The sequence below is a fragment of the Ammodytes marinus genome, assembly GCF_949987685.1.
Source record: "Ammodytes marinus genome assembly, chromosome: 18".
In the NCBI taxonomy this organism is placed as follows: Eukaryota; Metazoa; Chordata; class Actinopteri; order Uranoscopiformes; family Ammodytidae; genus Ammodytes; species Ammodytes marinus.
The window spans coordinates 19,275,211-19,302,013 of record NC_137222.1 but is presented as its reverse complement, the minus strand read 5'-3'; the positions used below and the strand labels follow the sequence as shown (position 1 = coordinate 19,302,013).

The 26,803-nt window shown below is 40.8% G+C and overlaps 1 protein-coding gene across 2 annotated transcripts; it reads right to left on the bottom strand.

Annotated features, from left to right (window-relative positions):
• Nucleotides 1-4,296: 4,296 nt before the first annotated feature.
• adra1ab (adrenoceptor alpha 1Ab) lies at nt 4,297-24,944 on the bottom strand. Of its 2 annotated transcripts, none has more exons than XM_080046883.1 (3): nt 24,806-24,944; nt 12,453-13,657; nt 4,297-6,452 (listed from the first exon to the last, which is right to left on the bottom strand). In XM_080046883.1, exons 2-3 carry the CDS (start codon nt 13,405-13,407, stop codon nt 6,028-6,030), a joined length of 1,380 nt encoding a protein of 459 aa, XP_079903009.1. In that variant the 5' UTR covers nt 13,408-13,657; nt 24,806-24,944; the 3' UTR covers nt 4,297-6,027. The 2 variants fall into 2 exon arrangements, with proteins under 2 accessions (XP_079903009.1, XP_079903010.1); XM_080046884.1 differs by lacking the exon at nt 24,806-24,944 and adding an exon at nt 21,125-21,259.
• Nucleotides 24,945-26,803: the final 1,859 nt, after the last annotated feature.

The window sequence follows — 26,803 nt, the reverse complement described above, 5'->3', positions numbered from 1 at the left end:
TGGATCCCAGTTCTTGTGAACCTTTTGCAGCAATTATGTGTCGCTTGAAAAGTAGGTTCACCTGCACTGCTTCACAATCGATCTTCACTGAGGATCTTTGTACTGATGGTGATCACTCAATCCCTCTTCTTGAATGTGTTCTCAGCAGTAGTTTGTCCATCCATGCTAACCAAAATGGTGTTTACGATGGCCTTTGACCTAGCAACATTCAAAGATAGGTGCGAGACACTGCACAAGCTTGGATCCAAGCATTAATTGTGTCTTTCTAAGATTTTTTTCAATTAGATTTGGAGAGACAGAGTAGAAATGGGGCAACGAGGGGAATGAAATGCAGAGAACTGAACCAGGCCGTATTCTAACCTGGGTCCTCTGTGGGCCCCCTAGAGGCCTAGGGGCATGGGCCTCTGGGGGGACACTCTAACCACTGTGCCACGAGTGCCCCCTGTAATTGTTTCTTTCTTGGAGATTGTTCAGAACTGTGTGCGTTGTTAACTTCAGCACAAGCTAGCATGCAGTGAAGCCATGTCAGATGTTGCAGCTATGTCATCCCTTGCACTCTTGTGAGGCCAGCACTGGTTTTCTTACTGTCATTAGAACCTGCTCAAGATCCATAGACATGCGATCACTCCATCTGACCACATGGAACCCCTCTACAAATCTCTGGTTCAAATCTGGATGTTCCAAATGGACCTTGCACATCCACTGCACATACTGTAGATGTGAGCTGATTGTGTGTAGAGATTATGCCCTGATGTTGCCATGAAAGAAAGCATTTTTGATATTGTTTCATAGTGAAGTTCCCAATTCCCAGTACGGTCAGCTCTCAGAAACTGATTTTAAGGATTCAGTTCAGCCTTTGAGAAATCATCTTATTCTGAGAATCACATCAGAATGGCAAGCCTTCTCTGCAGACATCAGCTTTGCATAGATTACCAGAGTCTTTTAATATATCTCCAGCAGGTATCATCCGCTGATGACATCTCTGCATCACAATATTTTGTATCTCCTTGCAGCTGAAGGGGAGTCACAGCAAGTGCATCACACAGAATCAGGCCATTGAGGACTCCATCAATGCAAAGTCAATCTTATCCTCTTCCCTGTCATAATTTGCATAACGGCATTGGCTGCATAGAAAGTCTCCATCACTTCCTCTTCCCAGCACCAGCCATAACATTCCCAATGGACCCCAAAAAACTAATATCGGTGTGGAAGCCCCCAAGTCAATAACCTCTGGCTCAGTTTCTTTCATAAGAAAGGCCTTCCACCAGTGGTTGATTGAATGTGATGATTGGGGTGGAATTGTGGCAGGTGGCATGTTCACATAGGCACTTACATGTGGAGTAGATGCACTTGGTGTCACTATGTCTCATATCGACCACAAACACAAAGGATGTTTTCCCCGAGTGATTGCCATGCTGTGCATCATACTAGACCATGCTGGCCTTTGTGAGACAAACAGGATGGCTGTTTTCCACATGAGTTCCAGGTCTGCTGTCGGGTCATGTGGTTCTGATCTCTCTCTCTAACTAATAAAGGCAAAAATTACCAAAAAACAACTTGACATTGTTTTTTAGGATCTGGAAAACTTTTCATAAAGTGATGGCAATAAAATTAAATCAAATGAATATAATGACCTAATAGTTAATAATTTATTTGCATATGCACTGCATCCAACACCATATATCTTTTTAAACAAATTTGTCGGTTGATCTGGACAGTACTGAACTATTTGTGTGGATATCAGAAAGGAATGTATGTATAAAAACATTTTTTTAACACGGCCACAATTGGAAATTGTGGGTTTTTCATACTGTTTTACAGACTTTTAAGCCTAAATTAACTAAATTAAAACTCATCAAACTCTACACAATGTTTATGCAACATAGGCCCCAGTTATATAGACACAGCAAGGTTTTCAGATATTGGGCTTTAATTTTCGGAAAAACATTGGATTCACCCTTAACTACTGACCTTCACTGTTTCTGATGTTGTATGTGGTATCATAGTAATCCCTGACCATGAAAACATAGGGTTAGACATCACTAGTTATGTGTTATTATATTTGGTTCAGGAGTTATGATGAAAAATGCATAATTTGTCACTACTTCAGCCACATTTTAGTTTTTTGTCACTTGTCTGTTCCCATATTAACTCTCTTGTCATTTCAGACCCGGCCACTCCCCCCTGCTCTGCACTCCCTGCTGATTACTTCCACCTGGCCTAACCACACTCACCTGCTCCCCATCAGCTATTAGCCCCACAGTATATATACCGGTTCATTCCCTCAGTTCCCTGCCAGATTGTCTTTGTGTTACATTGCTCTCCAGCCTCTTCTGAATTCCTGCCTGTTTACCTGCCTGCCTATTCGTGTTTTGACCCATCCTTTTTGGATTCTGGATTATCCCTTTGCCTGCCCCTCTTGGACTTGTTGCCTCGCTACCACCTGGTTTGATTCTTTATTAAACTTTGTTGCTATACCTGAACTGTTTGTTGTCGTGCTATTGGGTTCTGGCCTGCCATTTTTGTACAATCCTGACATAATTAGGCTATGGCGGAAAGTAAAATGGTCGCAACGGCAACCATGATTCGATTTTGCAATGGCTAAATATCTGAAAATGTTCAGGGCCCCAAACTGTATAAGTGTACCAAGTTTCATGCTTTTCTGAAAAGGTTAACAATTTGGCACATATCCCCTCTACCATAAAACAGTACTTTAAGGAAGCCGAAAATTGGCATAAAGGTATGATTAAGAAAACCCTTAGAAAATAACTTTCCACCACATGGATTCCTTGAGACTTTTAGTATGTTATTCATTACATATTCATGAGTCAAAAACAGTTGGAATGGTTTCTGTTGCAATTTTGTAAAGGTCCACCCCTATTTTCTCACAAAATGCCTGTACTAGGTAGAAGAATGCCTTTTATCCAAGCACATCAGAGAAAAAAAACAAAAGCTGTTTGCAAGAGGAGGCACATGATTTATAGCTAAGATGAAACGTGTGACAGCTTCTTAAAAAAAAGACGACACACGCAATGTGTTTGGAATCATTGTTTATGACATGTTTTTTTAATGAAACACGCACATTATCTTGACACTGGACCACATGCTGTTTGTTTGAGAATTTGTGTGATGTGTTCGGCTTTGTTTTTGCTAATGAATGAAACCACTTCATTTTAATAAAAACAGAGAGGGTTGGCACATCATAAAGTATAATACAATATACTACTATCACGCTGGCACATAAAACAACCTCTTGCAAAGCTTTCTGCTTTTGTTGCGACTGGCTAGAGATATTTTAATTCACTGAGAGTCTCCAATGTTAATGAGAGTCCACTTGTGTTTTGACATTCTGTCATGATAATTTTACAACCTTTTAATACACATTAGGGCAATATATTTGCGTGGCTTCTTTTGCAGCAGGGATTTAATTTATTCATAGGTAATTATCTTTTCATTTTATTTTGTCCACCTCCTTTAAATCACAAAGGCACACACACACACACACACAAGAACATGAAGCCTACTGTGAAGTACAATAAAGCAACAAATAGTCATTCATTTATAGAAATAGTAATTCATTTATAGCTTTGGATCGTAAAAAAGAACCCTTTAAAGCTGCATTCATCAACATTTTTAGCATCCAGTATAATTTAGAGCATGTATATTAAAGGTGACAATAGTAGTATAGGACCCATCAAGTCTGCAAAGCTATGGAGGGTTTGAGCCCCTTTAAACTCATTATTTTGCACAAAATAATCTCAATGTATTACCTGTGCAGCACCAAATGACAGAAAAATGACAACACATTTCTTGACAACAACAAGAAATCTCAATATCTGGCTAAGTCCAGATATATTCTGTAAGGGTTGGTGGAGACCAAAACAGAGCTACAGTGTACATAGGTGAATCATATTTGTTGAGCATGTTCATAATTTACTTTGAACCCTGTTAATTTTTTATTATCTCATGACCAAAATGCCTATCTATACAGGTATCAAACAATTTATTAATTGGATTGCCATGATATTTTACTGATAAAAAAGATTGTGCTTGATTACTTAAGCAGTGTATCATGTACATCTAGCACAAATAGTCTTTGTATTAAACATATCATTTTTAACGCAATAAATACATTTTGCAAGTAAAGTCAACTTAATTTGGCAATCAAAGTCAATTAACTTTGCAAGTCAATTTTACAAGTACATTTAAGTTGGTATTTATTGATAAATTAATTCATAAATGTAGAGAACGGCTTTTCTTGCTTGGTCTACATAATAATCTGATGCAAAAAGTTACCTAACTTTTTTTTAAAGTAGATATATTTTTATCAGTGTTGCAGACTTGCATTCATCTGGGGAACAGCCCCACAGATCTAATAGGATAATAATATTGCCCTGTGCCTGCTGGACGTGTACATAGGCGTTTGTTTGCTTGTAAGCCGTAATAGCTTTGTAAGGTGATAATTTGTCAGGGGTATGTGCCTGTCAGTCTGTTTTGTAGTTCCATTGGTACCTAGGGGCCAAAATCAATGCATGTTGCAAAGATAGACAGTTCTGTAATAACAATTTCATAAAATAACAACGTGAAAGGAGTCACTCATAATGATGAACCTACAGGGAATTATCACCTGAATCTCCAGCTCCCGTCAGCTTTATAGCACTGTTTAGCTTACCAGACCTCAACCTTGAAGTCAATTGCTTCCCTGTCTCTGCTCATGTAGAGTAATTTTAGGCCATAGCCGGCAGCTGTTTAGAGCAAAAAAAATTAAAAAAACCCAGTGTACATCATCATCAAATGACAGACACATTAAGCCACTAGCTGGTGAACATAGACAAACATTTAGCAGCGAAAGAGACAAATACTTCTCTCCGGCTATGGTAGAGATCACAAACAAAGCTAAAAAACACTTTCATTAGTCGGTTGACACAACTCCGAATTAATGGTTATGTTGCTCCTTCACTGATGCGGATGTATAAATATGAAAATGTTTGCTAACAAGGTTGCCATATAAACTTTGAAGGTGTCGTTTTTCTATGTCAACGCTGTGTTTGCAGCTTGTTTCTGCTAACAGATGCAAGATACAGAATATCAAATATATCAGACAAGACGTTGCATTATTACTAATGTGTCCGAACAACCAGAATTTATGTCATTTTCCAGAGTTTTTTTGGGGAAAACACAGCTCTGGAGAGCTGTCCTGGCAGAAATCCAGCAGTTACAAATATTCCTTCACCAAAAACTGAGAGTGAAACATCTTACACCCTTTAATTTTTTTAACAACACCACAAGCAATGCTGTGAAACATTAAACGTTGATTCAACATGACATTGATAGAACCTCAAACTAAAAAAAACTGAACATTAAGAGCAACTTAACACATACTTGAAGACAGAATCAAAGCCTGCTGCAAGTCTCTAGTCATTGCTTTAAAACGGAGGTAATACATATAACACACAAATTCACCAGCTTCCACTTTCTCATAGCTGTCGGTGCATGCAAATAATTGTTTGAATAATCGATGAGAATCTGCAGAAATACCGCTTACTTTGTCCAAAGAAATCAAGTTCTTTTACAATCTTTTAATCTAATTTCCATAAAAAGCTGTTTTCTCTTTCACTCCTTGCCAAGCACTGATGGTAATCCCTACTACACTTTTGAAAAAACAGTTTTCCCCTGGCATATTTTAGCGGAATAGATTTTAAGCCTTTTGCTGTGCATTCGTACTCCACAGTTTTCTACTTGCACATGTACTGCGCTGTTTAACAAGAACAGCTCAGTAGTAGATGTTGAGTCTAGACAAAATATCCATTCCATTGACATTCCCCAAAAATATTGTGTGTGGCATCTGGGGCATTTATACTGGCATAAAGCCTTAAGGCAACATAGTTTTTGTCTGCCAGCTCTGGAGCAAAGTCACTATTGGCTACCCCTGCCACTGATGCCTCTGGGAGTATCAACTACATGTCAATACTGAGGTACAATATTGAATGTTTAAAATTCCTCCTTTGCAATTACAGAACATGCCACTCAAACAGTTTCTCCGTCAATGCCAATAGAAAGGCGTAAGACTTTGGTTGTTCCCTGGCCAGAGGGGTTCTGTGGTACCGGCGGTCGACTTGCTGAGAAACACCACGCCTTCAGCAGACTCCTTCTTTGGTTTTGGGAATTCTGAGCCTGATCCGGGCCACCGACCGAGGAGGAAGAGGCCGAAAGCGCCTTGCAGCAACACCATGCCGTCTTCGACTTGGACTTGGGGCCTGGACTGGAGGAATAGGTGGCACCCAGTCCACCGGTTCTAAGGCAGCGACCACGGAGCACGTTGTGGAAGGCTTTCTTGAACTCCCGGCTGGAGCATGGGTATATGACAGGGTTGATGCAGCTGTTGAGGTAACCCAGCCAGAAGGTTATTTTAAAGACGGTTTCGGAAGGCTTCCAAGATGGGAAGATGGACCCTAGAGGACACACAGACACGAATCAAATATGAACGGTAACACACACTAATAGGGTACTTATACTTGAAGTTTGATCACCTATTGATGTAATGCCATTCATTGTTGCAGAATTGCACATGTCCTTCAAGCTGCACCTCCAAATTTGACAAACATTTGAAATGGAATGGAAGAAATGAGTAATGTTTGGAGCATTGCAATGCTAATCTAATCATTAGATACAATATGCAGGCTTGGTAAGTGGAAAATAGTATTTTGTTAAGAATAGCATGAAACCAATTTAGTAATAGACTTAATTCTCCTGAAAAACAGAACCCGGAAAATAAAATAGCTTCTTCACCTCATGGTTTAGAATTGAAAGATTATTGCTGATAGAAAAGAGGACCAAAGCTACGAAAGGTCCAAGATATCGTACACTACAATCATCCATTATGAGGGATTGCTTTATAAATGGCCACTTAATAATGGTATCCACTCCAAAAATCTAATCTAATCAGTTGATAATTGGCACATGGAGCAGATACTCTGCAAACTAACACACAGGCATTTAGTGCAAGATCAAAAATGCCTAATTAACAGAGAAAATGAATCTGTTAAATTCCATGAAGGCATACAGGTCTGATTATGATGTGCAAAAGTGAACTTTATAATCGTGAAGTTTACAGTCGCTCTATGGTGGCGAGTGACGAAGTAGCCGTCACTCCATTTAATAATCTTGGTAAGCATACTGAACTGTACTGCAGTGATAGGTGTGTGGTTGGCTATCAAGGGCTTCAACACAAAACAGACTTTTCATCTGAAGTGCTTAGGAAAAACACAAAATCTAAAATTCAGTGGTTTGTCATAACCTCAGTCTGGGAAGCTTAGCCTATCATTGCCTTCGAGCTTGAATGAGCGCTGAGCCATGAGCCGTGAAGGTCTCTCTCAATTGAAATGCAGAACTATTCTCTGAAGGATGGCTGCCTTGGGAGGCCAAAGGGTGACTGGTGATGCCTCAAAGCATTATAGCCCATCAAGCCTCATGCTTGTTATCTATAATAGCTTTCACAGGAGGGAGCAGTAGTTTGGTTCATTCCATTTCATCTCACAGCACAGGCCCATTCTGCCCCAATGTCTTGTTTTGTTTGGTCGATTTGGTTGCTTGTAATTGATTTTTTTCCCCCTTCTGACAACTTGAGCATTCAAGTCAAGGCACAGCAAGGATGGAAGTATGTCTTTCCGAATGTTGGTTTCATTGAGCTAAACATAAAGCAAATGTGTACAAATAATTCAGCCCTCAAAAGCTTTTGTATCACAGTAGTTGGAGCTATTGTACAGTGCTTAAACCACAGAGGGTGCTTTTAGATCTATATGCTAAAGGATGTCTATATTTTTAGCCTTGATAGGAGCATGGATATATGGATGGAAAAATTGGTCTGTTGGCCCATCCGTCTCTCAGTTGGATGGTAACTTAGTCCAAAACCTTGGTGCAGTAAAAGATAACTCAACTTAAAGATGGATTGCCATGAAATCTAGTACAGCCTTTCATCATTCCCAGAGGATAAAACATGCTGAACTTTCCTGAAATTACCTTACTTTTACTCTGGGTTACTGTTACTTTTACTCTGGATTACTTTTACTCTGGGTTACTTTTACTCTGGGTTAATTGACATAGTTGGTGTTCCTGGAAATGTATTAGGAAAGTACTAACTAACCTCTCAACAGGTACTGGATGGATTTTAAAAATCCTGTACGGACATGATTCCTAGACAATGAAACCTAATGTCTTTAATCCTGTTGATTGATACTTTCAATGAGTATGAACACTAAGTTAGTAAGGCGTTTGGTACAGCTTTGCTTTGAGTTAAGAGCTTATTGGCAAATCTTAGCCCGCTAACCTGCTAAACAAAGATGGTGAACATAGTAAAAATTGCTTGCTAACTTTAAGCATGTTAGCACTGCCATTGTGAGCTTGTTAGCATGCTGCCGTTTTAGGCTGTTGAGTTTGAAAATACCTGTTTCTCCCCTGTGTTTAGTGATAGAGGGCTCATTTATGTAAAGATTACTTAAAGCTCCTATATTGTGCAAATGCACTTTTCAATGTTTTTGAACATAATTATGGGTCTACGGTGTGCCTACAGACTGCCAAAGTATCAAAAAAAAGAAAGCTCTCTCCTTTTCTCACTCTCCCCTTTTCTGAAACCCTCCACCTCTCCACCCAATATACTCCAGTCAGAATTCTCCCCGTTTCTGACGTCAAAAACTGGAAAGCCAGAAGCTTCCACTGTGCAGTACAAATATTCCTTCACCCCCATGTTGTTTGCTTGTTGCTAAGCGACAAGATGCCTGTAGTACGGCAAAACATGATGAATGCTGCATAATCCACTAATTTATCTTAAACACAGCAGCCTCGTTTTTAATAACACAACGGATAGGAAGCTACTTGTGCTTTTTTTCAAACAGTGAAACTGAAATAAATGTTTTTATTGGTATTTTTGCCTGACTGGTGCATAGCTATTAGCTTTGGGACAAGCATTCAGCTTTTGCTCATAAAAACATATTTCTATTCCCCACACCAGTCTGGAAATGCCTCGTTTTTAATAGGACAAAGGATTGGAAGGTATACTGAAGAAGTCTGACTTTGAAGATACTTTTTTCACTGATTTTAGTGGTATTGTTAGCAGCTAGCTCCCGAGCTAGCTTCGCAGTAGCCACCATCTTTTGCAGCATTTTTATTGTGAACATGCCGTTTCCATTAGCGTGTGGCTGTCAGTGCATCTGTATGAACATAGTCTTTCATGTAGACAAGGATAGGTCATGTCAAACTGTTCAAAGTGCGTTACTAGCACTAGACTTGGTTCTTCTCATGGGTAGGCTAAACTTAACTGTGCTAACAGGCTATACGTCATCATTGTTTACAAACAGACAGAGGGCGAGGCGTATCTGGCTTCGCTTCCGGACAGGGGGCGGGGGGAGCTCAAAGATTGTATATTTACGAGGGGAGCTGCAGCTCTTTTTAAAAAATAGGCCATTGTGAGATTAGCTGAACATCAGCATAGTACAATAAATTATCTGAAAGTTTTTTTCAGCAAACAATTGAAGAAAAACATATTAGGGACCACTAAGACCATATACTATGGTGTATAATAGAACCGAAAAGTGTATAACATGGGAGCTTTAATATGATACTATAATAATGGAAAATACCCCTTCACAGATTTACAGAGCACCAGGGAACATCTAAACATAGTTTGTTTTGTCCAACAAACTGTCATAACTCACCATATTACATTTTCAATTACATTAGTATGTAATTATCCTGACTTGGGAGAAGCTTTATGCCAAAACGAGTGATTGAATAATATATATTTTTTCACAGTAAGTCAGGACAGTGTGACAGGGAGCCAGCATGCACAATACCAAGACCCTGAAACTGTAGTAGATAATGGAATTCAGCCTTCATTCATTTTATAATTTACACCTGTTATTATGCGACAGCCAAAAGTCAGAACTTCTAGGGACGCTGGTGGGGTGGTGGTAAGGGCATGCTCTTAGAGGCTCTGTCCTCGTTGCAGCAGACCCAGTTCGAGTTCGACCCGTGAAAAAGTCAGAACTTCTGTGTGGCAATGTGTTTCAACACTTACTGTATGTAAATAAACTTTTAACATTATAAGAAAAATACTAATTTAACCGTTAAAGGTATTACAAAAAAAAACCTTCTACCATCGAGGTCAAATACCCCTTTCTAGGGCTTTCATAATAGTTCTACAATAGGTTAGATATGGATGAAATAAGGACTGCTACTAAAGTTGCATCTTAACAGAACACAGCAATGCACAATAAATGATCAGACTCAATCTTTGATTGATACTTTATAATACAGCTAAAAGCTCTGGTTTATTTGGTAGTTTTTCTTTTTTCTTCCCAAACTATGGTAATTTAGATGTAGTTATTGTGTAGTTTCATTCCCTGTATTATAGAGAAACAGCAGCTCCCAGTGTTGCTTGAGAGACCCCTTTTGTGTTAATTTGGATTACTCACTGGGCCTTTAAATAGCTGGTCATGAATGAATCTACTGGCAGATAACAGAGAAAAAGATAACACTTTATATTTGTCCAGATGATGTGTGTCACCCATGCCTCCTCCATCTTGTGTTGTTCCCTCCTTCAATATGATTACAGTGTATGCGACCAGAGTCCCAACAGCATTCTACTGACAGTCTACTACCCTTAAATACACACTGGTCCACACATACATTCACTTATCATAGCCAAGCCATAAGAGTTATTTCAAGAAGCAATTAAGATTTTAGATTAAGGCTTCACCATGGTGGGTTTCTGTGCTCTCTTACATCTGTGATAGCATCATTGTTATTGCTTTCTCTGACAGTCTGACAAAATGTGTGGGTAGACTTTAGTAAAGATAAAATGGAGAATATATGGCAACGCTGAAATTACTTCCTCCTAAGCTCCTGCTATTTGTAAAAAAAAAAAGCTTGTATAGTGATGTTTGGCAACAGTGCAATAATCCTTTATTAGTCAATTTTGATTCAGTTTTGCATCTGCTTAAGTTCTGATTAACATTCAATACATTTTCCACCAGACCAAAGCGGCATTTAAAAGGAAAAAAATAACATCGAAGAAATCATTAATGCTCTCATTATGAAATCAATTAATTTCAGAGCAATTTAAATCTGTTTTCAGATTCAGAGAATAAATTATACAATCAATCATTTCAAGATAATTTCCTCTAAAGTTTCGCTCCATTTTGTGCATTTTCTCATCTCATTAGCATTGCAATCCAGTCACAGAGCTTTTCCAAACACTTGTTTTTCTGTTAGACTTTTACAAAATGTGGCAACAACAAAGACACCACTCACGGCTGTTTTGAATCTTGGAATCCTCAAAGACTCTTTCCTCATCTGGATTAAATAGTAGTACAGCGACTGCACTGTGTGAAAGAATGTTTAACTATTGACTGCTGACCAGAAGAGGTGGTGAATGGAAGGTTGATAACCCAATTTGTACAAGATGCTTTATTATTAGGTTGATTTATTTATACTTAAAGTCTGCTGCGACTGTATCCACACCCACTAGTGATGTCATGGTGGACTGACACACACTGGAGTACTCTTGTATATCATTAAAAAAGTTTAACAGCCAGAGGTAAGCATACAAATTATTGTTATTCTTGTGTGTAAAACCCATTACACATCACATCATTAATGTTTTAATGTTGTTGATGTGTCATACAAAACGAGCAAGTGATGTACAAATTACTCCTACCAACAGCTATACTGTTTTATTTTATTGCCATGATATGACGATGTCGAAACAGTGTGACACTGTAGAAGGAGTCGCTCGTTATGAATCTCCAGAGAATTATCACCAGAATCTGCAGCTCCCGTCGGCTGAACGTATTAGCGGGTTTCATCTCATTGTTTAGCATACCTGGCCAATAACTGTACCGTTTCCACTTGCTCTCACTGCTCTCTACGTCATTTTTCGTCCGCATCATTCAGCTGCTTTCAGTGAAAAAAGCTCTAAACCTTCTCTACACTACCCTGCTCAGCACCAAACAACAGAATGACAAAGCTAGAAACTAAACAGACAGTGACATTTAGCAGCCAAAGCGCCAGACATTTCCCTCAAGAGTTAGTGGAGACCAAAATAAAGCTAAAAGGGAGTAAACACAATTCCAAAGCAATTATACTATTGATCTGTATCTGCTCGATGTGTAAATAAGCAACAGTTGGATTAATTAAATCAAAATGTGTTTCAGGTAAATGGTTGCAGACAGAAAATGTTTGATCCATATGGACAGAAGAGTCTTTGAGGATCTGCATTGAAAACAGCACAACGTGTTGTTAAGCAATACCTGAATGATTGGGTCTTACCCTTTTAGAGAGACAGATTGTCCGCTTATGTGACTTGAATACAACAATAATAAATGAAAAAAGGCACAAACTGAGGTCATGTCATGTCAAGTCAAAAACAGAATGGTATTAGGAGGTGCAGTACTTACCGATGGGTAAAACCAGGAAAAAAGGAAGCCAGCAGAGAATGAAGACCCCAACAACAATGCCAAGAGTCTTGGCTGCCTTCTCTTCTCTTGAGAACTTCAGCAGGGACCGGACGGTTCCTTTATGCCTTAGGGTCCTCTCACCATCCTCCTTCTTATCCGTCTGGGCAGCATTCCCTCTGTGTATCCTCAGTACCACTCCCTCTGTCTTAACTCCTTCTCCCTTATTGCCCTTGTTTTTGTTCCCTCCTTTTGCCACGGTATAGACGCGGCAGTACATAGCCAGGATGATGCCCAGAGGTATATAGAAAGATCCCAGTGCCGAGAACAAAGCGTAGCCGGGCTCCTCTGTAATTTGGCACACCGTCTCGTCTTCCGGGTCTGGCTCCTTCCAGCCGAACAAAGGGCCGACTGATATAGCTGCAGAGAGCCCCCAGAGAGCGGCCACCGCGATCATGCTCCGCCGGCCTGTAGCCATGGCAGGGTAGCGCAGGGGGTAGCTCACAGCCAAGTAGCGGTCGATTGAGATCACACACAAGCTGAGGATGGACGCAGTGCAGCAGAGGACATCCAGAGCGGCCCATACGATGCAGAAAGACCGGCCAAACACCCATCTGCCCAGGGCCTCCGAAGTTGCGGAGAATGGCAGGACCGCAGAGCTGAGTAGCAGGTCCGCGGCAGCCAGGTTAGCGATAAAGTAGTGCGACACAGAGCGCCAGTGGTGGTGAAAAACCACGGATAGGATGACCAGGATGTTGCCAAGGACCCCGAACACTAAGAACACGACCAGCAGCATCCCAAATACCACCGCCTTGCCTAAGTCCACCTCGGGATAGTCTGTGGAGCTGCAGTTGGGACAGTTGGCATCTGCTGCAGTAGAGAAGACACTAATGTTCTCAGCAGAAACCATTGTATTCTGTTTTGGATGTATTAGGATCTTCTTGCAGATGGATAACATTCATGTCATTTGGGCTCCTCGATTTACTTACGGCCTCAATACAGAAGATGGTACACCAGTCATATGGCCATCGCATGGGTTTCCTTGGCAGAAGGTGTATGTATTTTGAAGGAGAAAAGCTGCAACAGTTTGTCTTTTTTTCCAGCCCAGAGTAGCTCCATGGGAATGACAAATCATTGTGTTTTAATTGGAAGTCACTGAATTCGTGAGGCCATGTGGAGGCATGTCGAATGGCTTAATTGCAGCAAACCTGTTAGAACGAGAAAAACAGATAGAGTATATTAATGACACATGCATAATAGAAGGGTTTCCAATAAATACCCCAAACACGCTCCTGTTTTTCTCTCTTGAGCAGTGAAGGGAAAAATCAAAAGAGAGAAGAAAAAGGAGAAATTGCAAAAAAAAAATTAAGTTAATTCCGGGTTCAGCCTGTGATGATTAAAGGGTTAAAACATCACTCTGTAGTGTCTTTTCGGGACACACAGTCTCTCTATTTGCAAATTATTCTCCCTTCATTACAGATGCATTAGACATAACAAGGGTTATGCTTGACTGAGCTGAGTGGCGGTCACAATTTCCTTTTCATCCAAAAAACATTACGGCATACTTGTCTTTTCCTCCTCTGCAAGCAAACAGCTGACGGCTATAAAAACCTCTTATTATTAATATCTAACTTCATTTAACCGGCAGATCGATTAAAGGAAACTATCCATTTACGGAGACAGCGGGAAGGCAATAGACTCGAGCTGTGGAGCGGTGAGGGTGGCGAGGAAGGATTACAATAAAAAGAGTGGAACAAGAAATAATCAAAAACAACAGGGGCAAGGACAATGACACCACAGCAAGCAATAATAATCCTTGGGGCAATAAGAAAATCATCTGTGGTATAATGAGAAAACCAGGCAGTCATGCAGGGAAAACAAAGATAAATAAAGGTGTATATATATATATATATATATATATATATATATATATATATATATATATATATATATATATATATATATATATATATATATATATATATATATCTCTTCTTTTTTTCAAGAGCAGACATTCTTCCAGAGCCCGTCATGGCTTCTTTGAAGGTGTCTTTAAGCCGGGCTCTAACTCAACCGCCGCATGACAGGCCAGGAATTGAACCTTGCGGAGGGCACTATACTATATTACCTTGGCGGAGGCTTTGGCTGCTGCTGATTGTCCCACTCAGTACCACTCTCGGTGTACGTGTTGGAGATCTGAGATGTCACTCGGGGAGATAAATTGGCAAGAGTAAAAAAAAAAAAGAATGACAAAGCCTCCCTGATAAAGCCTTTGGGGGGCAGAGTCATGCTTGTCACATGTCCATGCAGGATCAAAGGCTCTTGCTTACCACGCAAGCCCACCACAAGGCGCAATGAAATCCCCCAAAAAACACTTGATGCTGGGGTCAGTAGCCGGAGGGGGGAGAATGGAAATTAAATAGGGTAGTGAACTGATATCTCGGATTGTTCCAGCTGAAGAGCTCAACGCAGTGATATTTGGAATACATTCTCGTTTGTAATGAGATTTCACGGTGTGCTGGAGTGACCGCACAAGGAGATTAGTTGCATCTAAAAAAGTTTAAATGTCCCCAGCCCACCTGTACTATGACTTTGAAAGTGTCAGGGCCAGGAAATAGATTAACATTGACCTGACAGTAGACATAAAGGCAAAACACCATAATGAAAGGGAAACACAAGGTGTAATAGAGTACTCCTAAGTGCTGCAGAACTGTGCTGTTTGTCTTAAGGCAGTGAATCTGTATATAAAGACAAAGTGTTGGCCTGCAGCTATCTGACTGAACCACTACACTTAAATAATAAGTAACTGTGACTGGTGCCAGGCATGAGGCAGAAAACATACCGCTGGGAAGTGAAAGCTCCATGCATGCGATAGTATGGAAGGGGAGGGCGATTGTAGCACTGCGACAAAATTATGAATCACTGTAAGATGTGTTAATGACCCTCTCAGTCTGTTCCACTATTGACTGTCCTCCCAACCCTTTCCAGCCTCACCTTGGGAGTTATTAGTGTATTTCATTCATCATTCATGTGCTTCCTCCGGCAAAAGATGATTAGCAGACAACATGGAAATGGATTGAGCCGTTTGTGTTTCGAAAACATTAGCATGGGCAGTCATTATACAACAAATATAATGCAAAAATATTACATTTTAATTTGGAATTATCATGATTTGTTTCCCTCTCCAGATATGAAACTCAAGTGGGTCCTGCAATACCTTTTAATTGAGCCAACTACCCTACAAATGTAGAGAATGCCTGTTCCAATAATAAACAAAAATGTTCTATTGATCATGAAGGCAGCATCAATATGTTGGTGTTCGATTAATCTCCTCTGAAGCATTCATAATAGCTTACTGATCGTCATTTACTAGCAAATAAGCAAAGGAATACCAAATATTTGCATTTTCTTACTTCTCAAATGTGACGATTTACCTACTTTCACATTTTCACATTGTTTTAAATTGTGAACCTTGAGGTACTTTGGACTGTTGAGAAAACACGAGCAAGTCAACGATCTTACTTTGGCCTTTGGAGAATTTGTGTTAATTACATGTTAGTTAAATACATGTTTTCTCAATTAATTTGAAAATAACATAAACAGACATCAATAATGATCAATTGTTATAATGATAACATGTGGACATCATTATACTCCAATGTATATTTGAATTACAAAGGTGTGCTACTCATCATGCTGCAGTAGTGGATCTCATGGAAAGATGGTGCTTTGCCCCTTAAGAATCTTCAAAACCTAATCGCTTCAGTCTGATTGGCCGTTACCAAATTGAAACAACTCAGCCAATTTATTTTATGATTAGACTCGTAATTAAGATTAAGATGTTTTAGGAGAGGGAATATTTCGTGAGATTATTTAATGGCTCAATGTAGCCTGACTCTGGGGATATTCAATTAGAACAGCATTTCATAGGTATAGGACAGCATTATTATCACAAGGGCAATGTGCACAAGCCAGCTTTGTCGATTCAGCATCAGGGTTCCTGTTCTTTTTATAGCATGTGTGTCTGCAGTCACAGAATGTACAGCATGGAAGCTTCCTTGTATAACGTCCCCACGCTATGTTACAGAATCATTCACACAAAAATAAACTCCTGTCATCATGTCAGGAGTTATCCTGAAATAGATACATTTTACGTCAATGTTAAAGGCCTGCATAACAATGTTCTAATGCATTATCTCTGGTTTGTATTACGCAATCTCAGCAAATACAACATGGGATTGTGTAACTGGAACATTAGATGAACCATGATTGATTTAGAGCAAGAACCATAGCTAGGGCCTCTGCCTCAATGGAGAACTTGCGCTGATGAGGTTTAACCCAATCACATCAACTGCCAATTTGATCCTATTAACGTTTTGCGCCGAAGGAAATGGAAGGTTAGTGAGCAAATTAAAAAGTTAAAGCCACTACGAGTAACATGGCACGTTGGCGTCCCCTTTGGACAAAAGCGGTAGTATTTTTACGACGCCCGCTGTCGCAAAGCTGTTTTCTAGCTCGTGCCAGGCGTGCGAGTGTGAACTGAGAAGGGCGCAATATAGTGCATGTCCATGTGTTGAAAGTGTGAGGACTCTTTTCGGCTCCGTGAGAGTGGTTTTGACACTGGATCAACTAATGCCAGTCAGTGCCACACACACCTGATTGCAATGAGTTGATGCAGCAGCGTCACCTAACTACTTTCTCTCACGGAGCTGAAAGATTACGTGTCCTCACAGAAAGCGAATGAACAAGAGACGGCAGTTAGTATGGATCACGATGAGGTAATGTGTTTGTGTTGTTGATGTAAATAATGACTATTTCAGATAATGGTTATCTGATGATGGTGAAGCAAAGCAAACTTTGTGTTAGTACCAACCGCTCATTCATTTAGGAGTAAACACTGCAGTCTAGTTCGCTCACGTGAAATTGTGTACACATTGCTTGGCAACGACCTCGTCCCGCCCGTAGCCTATATCACTCTCCCTTTTAGCTTTTCTTCATTGCATTCTCTTTTTTTTCTTTGATGGTTCAGCCCCGTTATCAGTCATTATGACGACAAATAACTGTCTCAAACAAGGCTCCCGCTCCCCTTCCCTCACCTAGAGCCATAGGCTTCTCAAATCGCGTTGCTGCTCCACACTGAAATCTGCGACCAATACGGATGTGTGACCATAGAGCCTGCACGAGCGAACCGAAAATCGGACTGGGTGTACGACCAGACCAAAAGCAGTAATAAAAACTATATAAAAACGTCTTTCTTTGCACTGATGGTCTCGTTTGCTGTTAAAGGTAATTTATGATTGTCAGAGAAAACATGAGGCTGTTTAAAAGATATTTAAATGTTACTCGTAGCCGCTTTAAAACGTATTTTCATAATAATCGGACCTCAAAACCCTATAATAACCAGCCATCTCGAGTAAGTGGCACTAGGGATGTCCATGGTTAACTGGTTAACCGTTAACCGTTAAGAAGATCTTTAACCGGTTAATACTAAAGGTTAAACGGTTAAAAAAAAAAAATCCTCTTAATTTCTCTGAAATCCGGACTCTTATTTTGATATTGCTGAACCGGATGTAAGAATGCCAACTGTCGGTAAAGAATTAATGATGGTAGGCTACCCATCCCCTAAGCCTGTGTGTGTGTGTGTGTGTGTGTGTGTGTGTAAATGTCCCTTTTCAGTCACTTATTGCACTTTTTTTTCTTTCTCACAACAGACAAAGGTGCTGTGTCAAAATGTAGGCATTTAAGTTGGCTACTGGTCCTTGAATTGTTTTTAAATTAATATGCTGGTCCTTGGAACAAAAGAATGTCGGGAGGCCTACTATAATGCTTCATGTATTTCACTATAAATAGGCTACATTAAATCTTAACGGTTAACCGGTTAATAACCGTTAATTCTGGTGGTTAACCGGTTAAAGAAAAAATTCTAAATGGCCATCCCTAGGCACAAGTCTTGTCTGTAACATTACCACTTTTGTCCAAAGATGCTGCTAGAATCAACAAAAACTGAAAGCTACATGAGGTAAGCCTTCAGTGATTGCGCATGGATTTGATTCCTTCTGCTGTACGTCCAGGTTTTTTCTAAGCAGAAGAATCAACAACTGAAACATTTGCAAACGTTTCTTTTCCATGTACAGTCGACTCAACAGGGCTTAATAGTATCCTTTAAGCAGATCATGTTGTAGAACATACAGCACTGCAAACACCATCAACACAGTCCTTCATTGTAGGTAAAGGATAACTGCCAGGTTTCCTCGGGCTGTTTACTTTTTGAAAGTCAGTACAGCAGCAGTCAGATTGATCAGCTTTGTCCACTAAGACACCGGGTGAGCTCCACAGGCTCAATCAGGGCAAGGCTGAAGCGTGAAGGCTAATCAACCTCTTAAAAGACACCACTTGTCTGGGTTAACATGATTGGTGATGGACGCCTCAGACAATATAATGATGCAAAACAGTGAAAACGGCGATTTATGCGACAGAATTAACTCTGCAATGAACATAGTACATACGACAAGTGATCTTAATGAGAGTCAAGGCTAGTATGCATTTCGGAAGTCTGCAACGTCCCCTTTACCACTGTATCCTTCTTTGCCCCCTAACCTGGTCTGAAACTTTCAGCACTGGACAGTGCCAAAGCAGGTCTTGACATGACACTGCCTTTTTGGTACGACAAAAGTGAGCTTGCAGACTGGAACCAGGACGTTATCACCCTGACCGAAAACTCTGCTTTCCTTTCATAACATTTCATCTTGTTTTGTGCAGATTCTCGTTTTGCTAACTCATAAGCACGACACGGCTCCTAACGTAACCCACACACAAAGTCCAGATAATTATCAGGGACTGAGGGACAAAATCCTGAAGACTTCTGTGCAAATCTAAGCAGTAGGCACGTAATATTGACTGAAGTGTCTGGCAGGATCGTTCTAGCCTGACATGCAACCGGATGCGAGTGCAGATGACTAATTCCAAGCTGCTTCAAAAGATGTGTAAAGATCCTTAACATGAAGTTCGAACCCTGGTCAGTCAGTGTGACTAAGATGCAGCAGCCCGAAAACAGAGAAAACACTTCATCAAAGCTTTCACCATGACAGAAGTGGTAATCTTACGCAGTGGTATGGACATGCCCTGTTGCACACATGGCAGTAAGCAGCAACCTACCTAGCTATAAGAGTGCAGCACACAATCAAATGTTTCTTATTCTTATGTTATTAATCAGATGACCTGCGAGCACTCTGCATCTCACTGTAGTATTTTACAAAGGGACCAAAGCCTGTGTTACCACGCACTAGAGTCATCATCCAGCAACTAATGTGGAGCACTACATTTTTGTCTTTTTGTAAACAAAGTACCCCTGAGGGACACACTCACTTCTTTCAGAAAAGAGATGACGACTCAGGCTCTGTTCTCTGCCCAGGCACGCGCCGCCCAGGTGCCTGACACATTTCCAAGAATGACTTTACCGACCTCGCCCTCCTCCAACACAGCTGTCAGACAGGTCAATATCATCTTTATTTAAGGCTTTACAGGCTTTGACATAGCACGGGATAGTAGCTCAGGCAGTAAATACTATAAGAGATATTGCCGAACCAGCTTATCAGGAAACTCAGCGACCATAGAGACGGCCGTCACCTCAGGATTTACCACCACCTTACCTCCCCAGCCAAATCATTTCCCAAAAGAAAAGACCCTCCCTCTAATTGGAACACATGATTGAACACCCACAACCACCGGACATGTCATCAGGTTTGACTAGAGGTAAACAGAATGCAATGACGCACCCAGATAGGCAATACTGCATTCCAAATCCTTGAAAATATTGGAATCCAATAGAGAGGCAACAAATCAATCAAAATGAAGGATTGGGACATTGCTCTACCCTACAACATAATCTTAGTCACTAGCACCTTGTCACCTTCCCCAAAGATAAAGATAGAACGCCTTTCATACAGAAATGAAGCATAGGTCTCAAGCTCTGACTAACGAGACACAGGGGACACCTCTGACATCATTAGATGTATCGACAACAGACATAATATGCACGCTTCTTCTCACTATGTAAAGCCTGACAATGTTCAACAATTTGTCCGTGTTTCTCAGAAGAGAAACACAATGGTTTCCCCTTAGTACCCTGGTCATCCAAATTGGGATTCCCTTCTGTGCCACTGGAAATTCAGTTTTTCATTCAGCACAACGACACTGAAATCCTTCTAATCACTTCCAACACACTTTCCAAACAAGGTTATGCATAAGCACATTTTCAACAGCAAGAATCATAGTGTTGGAACATTTCCTAGCTAACTGCTAATTCAGTTAAATGGCAAACTCTGTGCGGCAAACAGTTTTTAAACTTCTCTATAAAACACTATAAAAATCTTCAACATTTTTAACCTCTTGCGCTGAACACCACGGATCAAATAATGCCTCCTCCTCACGAGGAAACTCGACAAAGGCTTGAGACTCCAATGTTTTATTCTGCTAATTGTCTAGCCATGAGCCCCCTAAACAAGCTCATACCAAAATGCCATCTTTTACCTGAATCCTGTGACTGTATTCAGGAGATAACGCTGCATGAACTGCCTGCGTCTCACCAGTGAGTACACAGTGCAGCAAAACTGTCTACACATCCTTAGTTCACTTCAGAGTAGATGCAATACGCTCAAAGAAAATGAAATGCTTACCCAAATCTTTCTCACAGACGATTATAATACCCATTCACATCAGCATCAGGTTTCTTTGCAAGAGGTTGGAGACCCAGGTTTGTTCAGCTCTAACAACTCTCAACAAAATGCATCCGTTGTCTCCTCCCCAAGCTGTCTTACCTCGACATAGCAATCTATTTCATTCTCTTTCACCACTATCCAACTTGTGCTTTTTGAGCCTTACCTATTCGTCAAAAACCTGCCTCCTCGAGCTTTGGAGAGGTAACCACACCCGCACGCCCACACCTGCTGTCAATAATCCCTGCTCCGCCAAAGTAGACATCGGCTGTTCCCTTCATCACACGTATTGTGCCTCGCTTACTGACAAGAATGTCTAACTTTTCCGCGCTGAATTTAAAGATTTTGATTTGGTACAGACGTCCAATCTATTACAGATTGGACAACGGACAAAATATTCCAGATTCCAAGCGCCTGAACAACATAGAACCCACAGCTGACAACTAAGTGTTTTAGTATTAAAAAATTAATAACAGGCTAGCGTTGCATCAACAGAAGCACTGAGTGCAAACAAAGTGTTGTGCCAAAAGAAATAACACGCCCAGTTACATTTGGGGACACGGTTTTACTGTGCAAACTACCACACAGTACCACAGGAAAACCACTTAAGACTCACGGGACCTCAGATGACGCATCTACCCCCCAATTTAAAAACACTACCCACAAGCAGTCAGCCCGCCACCATAATATCGATTACCAAAAAGCCCACAGGCACGGCGTACAGCATCGCCAAAAAGGGCTGTGCCCAAAACTGCCTGTTGAACGAACCCCTAAATGTATGTTATGGCCACAAAAATATACATGGGGCTCAGCTATTATACTGTATACAAAGCACGGCGTACCAAAGATCAAGTTTCAGAATCCTGAAGTGATTTTATAAAGACATATCACAAATGAGCCAAGAAGCCTAGATCATCCCCGCATTGCACAGTCAAAGCCGAAACTTACTCTCCCATAGTAAAACAGTAGGAAGTGACTCATAAATAAAGTCATAAAAATGTTACAGCCAGACCTCCATCCTCAAATGAAATAATCACAACATAAAACAAATGAAGGACAACAACGACAGCGGTCAGGAAACTGCCACGTCTGATACAAAGGGGATGGGGAGGGGGGTTTGGGGGGGGGGGGGGGGGAAAGCAAGACTTAAATAGAGGCAGGGCCGGGAACATCTGTGAGAAAGAGAGGATAGAGGAGGAAAACAAAAGCTGGAGCACGTAACATGCACGCACGAACCACCAGACGTTCATTATGTCTTGTAAGACAAAATCCATTTCACATTGAACACTCACCTGTAACACATCAGGCTACTGTGTCTTGTGTACAAGGGCCATGGATGGAATTAAAGGTGGAGTCAGCTATTCTGTAGAACGCTTGTTGTCAAAATCAATTTTAGTTAAAAATCTGTGAATATCTCCTCAAGATCTGCTCCCTTTACGATCTTTGAGTGTTCTGAAAAAAGAATCTGGTGTTAATTCACAGCCCAGGCTCTGTAAACGGGCATGTTGCTCGCTATAATTGGCCCCCTTTGTTTACATGCCCTTTATTTGCATACCCGTTTACAGAACCTAGGCTGTGTATTAACTAGGGGTGTGAACGTTTACAAAAATGTCTAACCGTGTACACGACGTAATTTTTTTCGTGTACACGGTTAACCGTGACGTCATTGTCCTAGTGCGCCCGCCGTCCTGTAGGCGAGCGCACACACACACATACGCGTTCGCCTGTCATGTGCGCCGTCATTATCGCGCTTCATTAATTTCCTGATTAATATAGCCTATCGCTTTCTACATGTCCACGTTTATGCAGGTTGAACAGGTGTTATAAAGTTCGGGCTACTTACGCGCGTAGTTCACGTCAACCAGGTAACTTTAATCTTTAGGTTATCTTTCATCACTCTTCCGTGGCTGTGAGTCGAGCCCGAGAACGGCGCCTCCCCGTGTGTGTGTGTGTGTGCGTGTGTTTGCGATTATACACACACTCACACACACACGCTGAGGGACAGACAGATTGGGCAGACTAGCTTTTATCCTCCCCAAGTAGTTTATTAGTGATGTAAAATCAATAAATGCGTGTCTCCAGAACATATTTAAAAACTTTGAAAAAAAGAACATTTAAAATTTGAAGATTTTTTTTTAAACGGTTTTCGTTTATTGATTTTTCCTAAACGGTTATGATTTACTAAACGGTTACTCGTGTACACGTGTACACGTGCACACCCCTAGTATTAACAGCAGCTTTATTTTTAAATACACACACACACACACACACACACACACACGCACACACACACACACACACACACACACACACACACACACTGTTTCATTTTTGACAACAAGCGTCCTCCAGAATCGCTGACTTCACCTTTTAACAATTGTTTTCATTCTAATTGCCTGTTTTCCAAACAAACAGCTAAGAATACACCCTGGAATGATTTTACAATGATAGAAACCATTGACAAGCAGCTCTTCTGTTCGAGAAGCTGCAACAGGTCAATGTTGTCAAAATTGCTAAAATCACAACGCACATTCAAACAGTTCTGGAGGTTTTTTCCACTACAAAGTCGAATTCCTGGATTTAAAGTGCTGCCTGGAATAACTTTCCTTTAGGTCACAACATCACATGGAACAAATGAAAGCCAGCATCCTTTTCAAAATACACACATGCATCTCCTCAACATGGAAATCCATTCTGATGCCAGTGTAGGCCAGAGTACAGTTCATATATCATTTGTCTCTTCAAACACTGCAGCACAACATTTTTTCTGTCAGGTCCCTGGAGCAGTGCACCGTCGTGATGAATGATGCTACATTTGAGGTCCATTTCTTTAAAGCTGCGATCCGCAGGGGGAAAAGAGAGTCATTGCCTGAAGTTCATAATTCCAAATGTGTGTGGCATTAATCATTAAGCACTCGCTTCACACTGTCTTAAGCAAGGGACAGTTAATCGTTTTGTCATGTGCTTTCATCCATCTGTGTGCATTGCGTTGTTAGGGTTTATTCTCAAATGACAAGACGTATCCCAGAGGATGCCAGCGTTTAATTTACCCCGGGTTCTAACGACAAACCCTTGCAGCCCCCTTATCATTCATAGTTGTCTTTATATTTGTAAACATTTTTCCATTTCCATTCCATTCCATTTCTTAGATGAACACAAACTACCTGTTGAGGGGAAATGTTCTGTAGTATTCAGTATTTCACTTAAATGAGGCTGCATGGAGAAACAGCCTTTTGCTTTTGTAACAGACAGACCGACCTTCACTTTTCATCATGTATAAATGCTTTTGATATATGCAACTAATCACACACACACACACACACACACACACACACACACACACACACACACACACACACACACACACACACACACACAAACACACACACACACTGAACATTAGGCTGCATAAATTAGCATAGCATTTCCAAAGGATGGTGAACATGAAGCAATTTGCACAATGTCCTCAACAGTGGACTTTTTAAAAAGAGAAACACATAAAAACATCATCACCCTATCCTCCAGCAGCTGATTAAAACAAATTGTCACAACATCAAAATAATATGCAAATCAGAAGTCAATCAGTCTGTGACGTAGACTGTGGGATGATAAGACATGAAAGAAAAAAAGAAAGTACCTTACCTTCTTCAGAGCGCACGTGTCTCTCAGTGCACTAGAGATTAAACAAGAAAAAAAGAAGTGGATAGCCTACACATCAGCTTATTTTCTGTGTGAGCAGCCACGCGTCCTTGTGTCCGCCGCAGACGGCGCGGAGAGCTTCTCTCCCTCTCTCCCTCCCTCCCTCCGCATGCCGGCTCCTCCCGCCCGGTGAGAGCGGGTGAGAGAGGGAAAAGTCACAGCAGACCACCCGGCCCTGATCGCCCTCCCTGGCACCGCCCCTTTGTGCACGAGCGCCTCTTACTTTATTTTAACGGGCGTCCACGTGCGTGCCCGGCTCGTTTATTTACTAAGAGAGAGCCAACTGACAAATATGTCACCAGTCACCACCCCTTTACTGCACATTCATAACCATCAATAACGCTAAATCAAACTCCCGTGTGTTTACTCCTACTTAAACTGCATGAACTCTGGCGTAATATAACTGCATCAACAATGCACAAGGAATTTATAACAAAGCAAAGGCCGAAACACCATTTATTTTTGCCAAAATTGCCATCTAAATGTTTTTCATATTTTTGGAAAGTCACATGAAAAATACCCCCTAAGGAGCTCAAGTTGACATTGTCAGTATTGCTCGTGTGTCCCAAGCCTTATATAGCTAATTCCCTAGACTTCCATTGTTGCACAAAACACTATTATTACACATCAGCAAGCCTTACTGTTGCACTTGGTGACATGTTCTTTCAACACACACACATTGTAATATATTTTGACTCAATCCCCCACACACAGTCATGCTGCTGTAAATACTCACCGGAGAACACCAGTATATGTATTACTCGGCAGCTGAAAATAGCCCCTAAGTGCTCAGCTATTAAATATCATGTGGTCACGTGCAATTTTTTGGAAAATGACACCATATATTTTTGACATTTTTACGAAGATTTTACGAAGAGCAACAACAAATAGACTTGGGACCGAGTGCCACGTGGGACAGGAATTTGACTGACAGTTGATAGGCATATTTAATTATTAAATTACAATTTTTGTTGCAACATGACCCTCTGTCCAGCTTGACAATATCCCCTTGGGCAAAGATGTACTCCATGAAAAGTTACATTACACAAACAAATAACAGAATAAAGAAAAACTAAAGTTGCATTGTTGATTCAAATACCTCAAACAATTTTTGTTTCATTTTCCTGACAAGCACCTTTTGTGGCCATGATACTTTTTTTTATTCAGGTAATCTCATTGAGACACGGGATCTAATTCTAAAGAGAGAAATGTTAGAGAACAACAGTACAACAACATACAATGACAGACAGACAGGACATTTAATACATAGCCAGTAAATAATGTGAAACATAATAAAACACATCAGAGCCTAAGTGCAAGTGCACAGTAATCAGGTTGCAAGTACAAACGCCCACAGATGACCTCTCCAGACTATAAGGCTTTTTAAGCTATTTCCGTACTGAGCATTAGTGTATAGCTGTTGTAGGCTGATGATGAGGAATAGGCCTAGAAGTAGGTAGGCGGGCAGAGCCAGCCCGCCTACCTACTTCCACCCAAATTTAATTTTGTTACAGTATACTACAAAATGTGTGCGATGAGATTAGGCTAGAGTTGGTCAACCAAGAGTCTGACTGTAACTCAGGAGACTTTCGTTCTCTTTCCAATGTACCAACAGTCAAAGTTGTTGGTTTCTTTTGCCCATGTTACAATGTTTACTAAAATATGTTGACACCTGAATCTTACACCCTCATGTGCAAACCATGGGCAGCATTACTATGGAGCAGTAACAGCCTCCAGTCCTCATTTGAACAGGACATAGTATTATACCCATTTTCAGATGTTAATTTCTCATTTGGACTATAGGAGCAGCTTGACACGATTGACAGCACAGTAGACTGTCTTGGGATTCTCTCTCTCTCACTGTCTGCCTGTGCATGTTCAGCCTTCTCTCAGTCTAAACGGTCTGTGTGTGTTCCTCCTCCCCCTTGTCCCTCTCTCCTC